The sequence below is a fragment of the Zingiber officinale genome, chromosome 10A, assembly GCF_018446385.1.
Source record: "Zingiber officinale cultivar Zhangliang chromosome 10A, Zo_v1.1, whole genome shotgun sequence".
NCBI lineage: Eukaryota > Viridiplantae > Streptophyta > Magnoliopsida > Zingiberales > Zingiberaceae > Zingiber > Zingiber officinale.
The window spans coordinates 20,718,123-20,726,815 of NC_056004.1; the positions used below are offsets into that span (position 1 = coordinate 20,718,123).

At 33.3% G+C, this 8,693-nt stretch overlaps 1 protein-coding gene across 9 annotated transcripts; it reads right to left on the reverse strand.

The window, feature by feature from the left end:
* Positions 1 to 899: 899 nt before the first annotated feature.
* LOC122027062 lies at positions 900 to 5,701 on the reverse strand. Of its 9 annotated transcripts, none has more exons than XR_006124272.1 (5): positions 5,523 to 5,701; positions 4,506 to 4,596; positions 3,416 to 4,323; positions 3,273 to 3,318; positions 900 to 1,147 (listed from the first exon to the last, which is right to left on the reverse strand). XR_006124272.1 is itself a non-coding variant. In XM_042585880.1 (5 exons), the coding sequence occupies exons 3-5, from the start codon at positions 4,316 to 4,318 to the stop codon at positions 1,108 to 1,110; spliced, it is 951 nt and encodes a 316-aa protein (XP_042441814.1). In that variant the 5' UTR covers positions 4,319 to 4,323; positions 4,506 to 4,596; positions 5,523 to 5,701; the 3' UTR covers positions 900 to 1,107. The 9 variants fall into 9 exon arrangements, 8 of the variants coding, with proteins under 8 accessions (XP_042441814.1, XP_042441812.1, XP_042441808.1 ...); XM_042585880.1 differs by having other exon boundaries at positions 3,454 to 4,323; XM_042585878.1 differs by having other exon boundaries at positions 3,448 to 4,323; positions 5,523 to 5,699.
* Between the last annotated feature and the right edge of the window lie 2,992 nt (positions 5,702 to 8,693).

An 8,693-nucleotide genomic window follows, 5' to 3' on the forward strand; every position in this document is an offset into this window, starting at 1 on the left:
AGTGTTCAAGTTAAAAGAAAAATTAAAAATAAAAAAATTGACGTTTACAAGGTATAGTAATGTATTTAGAGTTTATATTTGAGAAAATATTGATTTTTAAAAAATAAGAAAACTTAAGTAATCAGGACGTTTGGATTCAACGCAAGCGCCCTAATTGGGTGGTGTCGAGGCACCTGCATTCAATCTCGATGTCTAGACTGGCATCACGGATAATTGCACTGGCGACTATATATATATATATATAAATGCTAATAAAAATTAAAATGCTATATACTAAAAATCAAAACACCATATATAAATTTCATGACATTGTGCCTACATTATTAAACTTGTAAACTTAACTTCCATTTATATCAAAAGTCTTTATTCTCAAAACTCCAAAAGTCTACTTCACTTCCGACATACCTATAATAAATATATAAAAAATGAGTATCACCCTAAAATCTTTAAAAGAACTTAGAAATCTTAACATACAAGATATTAAATCTACAATTTAATTCAAACAAACAAGAGACGAGAACAAGAGAAGAATAGTAAATATTAAACAATTTAGCACAAACATTTCTTGATTTAAAAAAAACTTTAGAGCTTCATTTTTACCACTACAAAAAAATCAACTAAATTAGCTATGACTATATTTTTGTTGCAAATGGCTCTGTCACAGATTTTTATAACCAAAAAAATAAATTTGTCGTAAAATTTTATAACAAAAAATCAATTCGTCACTGATCAGGGATCACAGATGAAAAATAATCCTAAACCTTAATAGAAATCTTTTTTCGTCCTAGATTTGGTAGATTTTATAACAATTTTTTTCAGCATCACATATTTGCATTCTGTTCGTTCATACATATAAACCTAAACCTGTATACAATCACCATAAACAACAAAAATCCACATAACAAAATCAAACATCCCATATATATATATAACAAAATGAACCATAAACACCAATCATCCACTTAAAAATCAAACATCCCACCAAAGATCTAATGCAAACGATATATCATCGTACACATACAAAATCCAAAACATAAGTCAATCTACTCATCACATACATTGTTCCAGTCAAACTAGACAATGTAACATAAAATCCCATAACATATATCACGTAGTTCCTCTTCTTTTTCTTGAGCTTCCTCTTTTCCTGCATCAGAAAACAAACTTAGAAAAGTAAGATGGTTAAGATGAAAATACAGAGTATGAATTAGTTCTAGAGTCACCGTTTAACTTAAGAAGACAATGATATGGTTTGCTTTGGGGAAAATCCTCTTTCATTCTTATCTTCTTTAATTCTTCAATTAAAACATAATTATAGCATTGATTCAACTACTTCACACTTCTATATTACTAAAAAGTTATTGGGAAGTGGGGTGAGTGCGATTAAGGACTAAATCAATGTTACTGCATATGAGTTATATTGCCAAGATTTATACTTATTAAATCTATTACGTAATGACATTACATAAGGCAGTAATGAAGCACAGCATATGCACGTGGCTGAATGAGCTTCTTTCTAAAACCAGAAGTTTGATAAATATTTCTGGTTAATTTGTACCAAGAAGGTCATCCAGCATTCTATTCATAAGTCATGATGGCTAGTAGGTTCATTTTATTTTATTTTATATCCTTATCTTTATTACATAATGCAAGTTCTATCCAACGTTTTCACAGTAAATTTTCTACAACCTTTTGACCACAGAATGATAATGCCTTAACAAGAATATATGGAACCTGTGACAGTATATAACAACCTATAATAATTTATATGATCCCTATGCTTTCCCATCCAATTCTTTGCTTGTAGTATATTATACTTTCTTTTGATGTTGTCAGGAGCAAGTTAGAAGCTTTGAAATACCCATCGACCTTATCCTCTAATGGTTTTCATGCCATCTTGCATTATGCAAAGCTATTGAATTCTTGAACGTGCTTACCCATGTCGACTTGTTAATGCAGAAATGAGTTATTTCAAATCGTTTTACATATTGGCTATTCTGATATGGTTACTTTTTTTGCAGATTGCTAAGGAGAGATCCAATGGGTGCACTTGGATACTCAATTTCGGCGCCTTCCTTGATTAACATTGTTGTATCTACTGATGGTTGTCCTTATGAAATTGGTATGGTTGCTGCTATGAGGAATGGAGAAGTTCTGGGAAGTCAAACAGTCTTGAAAAGTGACCACTGCTCAGGATGTCAGAATCTTAGTTTGCATGAAAGAGTGGATGCTGCACCTAATTTTCGTCATGTTACAGGGTTTCCAGTTTATGGTGTCGCAAACCCAACAGTTGATGGTATTCAAGCTATGATTCAGCAAATTAGAAGTAATGGTGGATACTCTGTTTTCTGGCACAATATGAGAGAAGAACCTGTTATATATATAAATGGGGAACCCTTTGTGTTGCTTGAGGCGGAAAGGTCATACAAAGGCAAGCTTGAATACACGGTAATTTATTGCTCTATATGCTACACTTTAAGGAAGCTTCAATTGCTTGTAGTATGCTAGCTAAAGACTTGTTAACAAATACTCCAGAATTCGACAATCATGTTTCTTTTTGTTATGAATATCTAATTTTAGCTTACTCTCTTTGCACTATAGTCCAACCCTAATTGCAAATATCATCAATCACTCGAGTCCATATTATGTGTGCTTTTGTTTTTGTTCTTTATGGTGGTGAGTTGCCTACCCCTGTTTACACATGCTCAATCATTCAAATATATTATGTGCTTTGGAAGTTGCATAAGCCAAATATAATTTACCTGAACAACGATCTTACTGCTGTTTCCTATGGAGGATAGATACTGTGTTTATTTACTGAAATTGAAAATATCTAGTTTAGTTTGTGCCTCTTGCCCAGATTTATTGAACTAGGCCCCACCAGTATAATCCCAGCTCATTCAGGATGCAAGAAAAACCCCCACCAGTATAATCCCAGCTCATTCAGGATGCAAGAAAAAGCCCCCACTGGTATATTGAACTATCAAAACAATTACAACAGAGAAGTTTAAGAGAAGAGAGAAACCCCAAGAAAGACTAGATGAATACCTAGAAAAAATTACTTATAGGACCTCGCTGATTGTAGGTGAGAAGTACATGCTAATAATATCAGCTAGAAAAGTAGATTCTACATGAAAGTGAAGAGTAGACACAAAAATTAAGTAAACCTAGCAATGAAGAAAGGACAAGTATGTTCTAATCACAGAATTCAAAAATTGATATCTAAGTGGTTTGTCAATCAAATAATATGATGCAGAATTGTAAACGCTCACCTATTCCGATGTGAATTTCCATGTGTCAACATTTTCCTTAGCAACCCTGTTTGAAACAAATTAGCACCAATAAAAAAAGTCACGCATTTAATCAAGTAAAATATGTTCAAAAACACAAAATATGCAAAAAATAAGATTCATACATAACAATTTCAATCACAACCATCACCTTCACCTTCACCTTCACCTTCACCTCTTGGTGCTCTTGTACCAAGCTTGATTACAGAATTTACAACATTTGCATCTTCATCATCTCCCCAATATAGCATACAATCATCTCTGGAAACATCAATTCTTTCCATCGGAAGACCTAAGTCTTTCATGAGTTTTTTCATACTACAAAAATCATTGGGCATTATGTGATCACGCGGCAATGCCTCTCCAAAAACTTGAACAATAGCATTAAAACAATCTTCAGACACATTATGTTTTGCCTTTATATTCAACAGCTTTATGGTAAAAGATAATTTAGTGTGACTTGTACAACCAGCCCACAAAGGCTTATTTGCAGCACTCAACACTTCTTGAAATTGGAGATATGGTGCATTATTTGCATTTTCATCGATAGCCGGTGGCGTTACCTCCTCTAATGGTGATGCATAACTGGTAAACATCTGTTCAAATGTTGGAGGAAAACTCGAACTTGCAATGCTCGATTCTGGAATAAAATTTTGATCCGCTACATCAATTACCATCCTGTGATATGGATTTAATTGTTCATAATTATAACTTTGATCCCCATTAACTGAGACTTGTGTATTTCGTCCATAATCCTCATAAGATATGAACGGTTCACCGTGACATGTCCAATTATAATAATTCGGGGTAAAACCAAATCTACAAAGATGTTCTTCAACTTGATTAGACTGCAAAAATTTTCCATTGTGACACTTTCTGCATGGACACCTTAACTTTTTCCCATCCATAAACTCAACATTACTCGAAGCAAAATCCAAAAATTGTTTCAATCCAATAATAAACTCATCAGTTAGACCTCGACGTTCAGGTAAGTTCTTCTTATACATCCAACTCCTTTCTTTCTGCATTTTTCCTATTTCCAAATTTAAAATTATTAGAATATTAACTGTCATCTACTACAAATAAAAGCTAGTATAGACCTCATCAACAGTAAGATAATTACTTGATACTAAATTGGTATAACAATAACTAATATTAAAGTAACCTAGATAAATAACATCGACTATCAATAAATAACTATTATTGTAGATATACCTAAAGCAGATGAACAAAGACAAGTGTCTCCAACTACTTTAAGTCCACGTCAGATAGAGACCTGTACTTTAAGTCCACGTCAGATAGAAACCTGTGCAAACAAGATTACGAAGTCAACAATCAAAATTTCTAAAATTATTATATTGAAAAGCATTAGTTACTGAAAAGTATTAATTATAAGCCAAAAAGTTTGCAAGTATCATTTTTTTCTATAAGTCTGTTAAGATATTCGAATAGAATGTTAAGCCATACAGCTATTTGAGGATGATTTAGGACAATTCAGATGTGAGATCACAAAATTTTAAGTTAACACTTACAACTAAAAATTCCGAAAACATGAACGCTAATCTGGTAAAGTTATAAAGAAGGTAAGAGATTGACGGTATCAAGTAAAAATGAAGAGAAAGCCTGCTTGCTTGTTATTGTTGGAAGAAGAGAAAGAAGAGAAGTTGATCTTCTTGCTTGCTGCTCGATGGAAAAACAAAATAAGGAGAAGACGTTGCTGTTTTGCTGGACTTGGACAGAAAAAGATAAACAAAAAATTGGAAGGGGAAGGAACCCAAGCTGCTATTTTGCTTGAACCTCTTTGCCGGGGGCCACGGCTAGCTCCGGAGGACTCCGACTACTGACGACTGTTGCCATTGTTGGAGACTTGCTGGAAAAAGGGCTGGAGGCTTCTGGTTGGCTGGAAATGGAGAAAGAGGGGAAAGAAGAGACGGTTGTTGCTGGATTGATGGAGGAGAGGTAGAAGAAAGAGCTCGATTTGAGAAACCTGTAAGCAGATTACTGACGCTGCTGGTTTTGGGAGAAGAAGGGAAGAAGAGGAGAAGGAGGAAGAGGGCGCGTGGAGGCCTAAGTTCCGATCAGCGATGGAGAGAAAAACACGGCAGCACGCCGCCCGCGAGCGGCATTCTTCGCGGCCGGCCGCGGACGAAAGCACGCCGCCCGGCCGCGAGCGGCGCGGCGAACAGGGAAGGGGGAGGACAGGGGGAAAGGAAAGGTGGGAAAGGAGATTACAGGAGGAGATCGGCGTGCTTGAGTGAACCGGCGCCGGCGGAGCCTTCGTTCGCGAGCGGGATCGGAGATTGGAAAATTAGGGCTCGCGTGTGATTTAATCCTAGAATCAGCGACGAATCCATGATTCGTCCCTGAATTCATGGATTCGTAATCAGAGATTCGTCGGAAATAAATCAGGGACATATGTTAGATGCATTATTTTTTTTAATATATAATATACTTTTATAAATAAAAATAGTTGTATACATCATTTTTTTTTTCTATTACTCTAATCATTAAAAACATCAAACTAGTAATAAAAACTAGTAATTACATCTCTAATTTATCATTAAAATAATAAATTTAGTATAAAATTAACATCAAATTACTCTAATCCATACATCAAACTCCACACCAATCCATCATCAAAATATGAAATTTAGTGTAAAATTAACATCAAAATACTTCAATCCATACGTCAAATATGATATGATGAATAGTACCATCTTTGGTGATGCATTATTCACATCACTACATTTGGTGTGTGAAAGAGTTTTTATTTTTATTTTTTAATTATATAATTAATAAATTCAAATATAAATAATTTATAATTATTATTTACTTTGTCTTTACTTATAGGATATTTAAATGTAATTAAATGTAATTATTATTTATTATAAATTTAAATTAAGTGTATTTAATAACATATCTAAATTTTATTATGTATATTTGTAAAGATTTAATTTATTAAAATTATTATTTTAAATTTATTTAATATATTTTAATTATAATTACATTTATAAATTATATCATTAATTTCATAAAAAATACAATAAAATATTTAAAAAATTTATATGCATAAATATAAAATACATTACCCATTACACTGACATAAAAATGACACTAAATCAAAATATTACTAATAAAAATTTAAAAACATGAGTAACTAAACTTAACAAACAAGTACAAATAAAAATCATAATAATAAAGCACACAAACTTAAAATTACTTCAATAATATTATAATACTAATATTCAGGAAGATCACTCCCCATTTTGCAACAATTATTATGAAATTGACCAAAAATATTTATAAGATTCTGAGATTATTGATCTTCACCTTGATATTGATTGAATTGTGATCCTTCTCCCTGTATTAGAGATGTTTGATATTCTTCTCCTTGATGTGCAACTGAATGAGATCCTTGTACTTGTATTTTTTTTTTTTTACATAACTCTAATTTGCTCATTGCAAATATATTTATACATCAACGGGTTAGAGATCGAGTTCAAATATTTGAACAAAATTTTAGTTTCTTCCTTCTAAATCATAGTATTTGTCATTTTTTTAGTAGTAGCAGTACTTGCATTCATTGCCACAACAAGTTGAAAATTAATATTAATTACCTTTGTAATTTGTTCATCATTTTTGCTTTCACCATAGGAGGTCGTTTATTAGAAGTAGCACCGCTATCTGAATTAGTGATATTAAGATCAAAAGCAGACACACAAGGAGATGAAGGTGTATGAAATTATTCCTCGAAGAATTGTTGTTCAGATGAACCAACATTAGCATTTTGTTGTTGTGATTTCATGCATGCAGTATTCATAATGTCAGTACCAATTTTTTCAATGTCTTTGAGTATTCTAAATATGGTCAAATTTGAAACTCTTTATGTATTTTGGATCTTCTACAGATAACATTTTGGCACGAGTTAACTACAAAAAAATAATTGAACATCAGTTATGAAGACAATAATATATATTAATAAACTTAGACTTTGATTTTGAAATTTAGATAGTCTAAAATAAATGAGCATAGTAACTTACACTATCTTGTTTGGATGCTCCCTAGGATTCAAATGTTCGATTTGTCATATGCAACCTTTCATTTTGGATACTGCACTTAGCATAAGAAGCATTCTTTTTTGTAAAGATTATGGTGATCGGCTATGATGCACAAAATTTGGATATGCATGAAACTTTTTCTCAATTCTTGCCCAGAATTGATCCTTCGATTGGTTGATCCCAATGAATGGATTTTGTGAAATATAAAGGTAAACATGACATAAGTGTTTATCTTCTTCAAATGAGTATGAAGATTGTCGGGGGTTGCATTCATTTTAGTAGAACAGAAACTCTCACAAAATTTGTTGACATAAAATATGTTATACCAATATCTGGTTAGCCATTATATAATGAAAAGATATGAATATAAAAGTATACAAATTTTGATTCAGTGTCAGGTCATGTCGCCTGTTAAACTTGTCCCGATGTTGTCATTATTGCGTCACGTCATCTATGCAAATTTATCCAAATGTGTTCATTGTTAGGTCACGTCATCTGGACACACAAAAATGTGTGTTCAGTGCCCGGTCACGTCTCATACTAAACTTGTCCTAATGTTATCATTAATGCATCATGTCATCTGTGCAAATTTATCCAAATGTGTTCATTATTAGGTCACGCCATCTAGACACACAAAAATGTGTGTTTAGTGTTTGGTCACATCGCTTGCTCAACTTGTCACGATGTTGTCATTGTTGTGTCACGTCATCTGTGCAATTTAGTCCAAATGTGTTTATTGTTAGGTCACGTCATCTGAACACACAAAAAATGTGTTTGATGCTCAGTCACGTCGTCTGCTCAACTTGTCTCGATGTTGTCATTGTTGTGCCACGTCATCTGTGCAATTTTGTCCAAATGTGTTCATTGTTAGGTCACGTCATCTGGACACACAAAAATGTGTGTTCAGTGCTCAGTCACGTCGCTTGCTCAACTTATCCCGATGTTGTCATTGTTGTGTCACGTCATCTGTGTAATTTTGTCCAAATGTGTTCATTATTAGGTCACGTCATCTGGACACATAAAAATGTGTGTTCAGTGCTCGGTCATGTCGCCTGCTCAAGTTGTCCCGATATTGTCATTGTTGTGTCACGTCATCTATGCAATTTTGTCCAAATGTGTTCATTGTTAGGTCACGTCATCTGGACATACAAAAACATGTGTTCAGTGCTCGGTCACGTCGCATGTTCAACTTGTCATGATATTGTCATTATTGTATCACGTCATCTGTGCAATTTTATCCAAATGTGTTCATTGTTAGGTCACGTCATCTAGACACAAAATGTGTTCGTTGTTTGGTCACACATCATCTATGTAATTTTGTCCAAATGTGTTGATTATTAGGTCA

Bases quoted from the DNA above. Each gene is read 5' to 3' on its own strand.
- LOC122027062 (XM_042585874.1), bottom strand. From the start codon at position 4,318: ATGCAGAAAGAAAGGAGTTGGATGTATAAGAAGAACTTACCTGAACGT. The intron at 3,319-3,441 runs GTGATGGTTGTG...TGTTTCAAACAG, and splicing joins AGGTGAAGGTGAAGGTGAAG to GGTTGCTAAGGAAAATGTTG. The intron at 1,148-3,272 runs GTGAGCGTTTAC...TTTCTGATGCAG, and splicing joins GGAAATTCACATCGGAATAG to GAAAAGAGGAAGCTCAAGAA.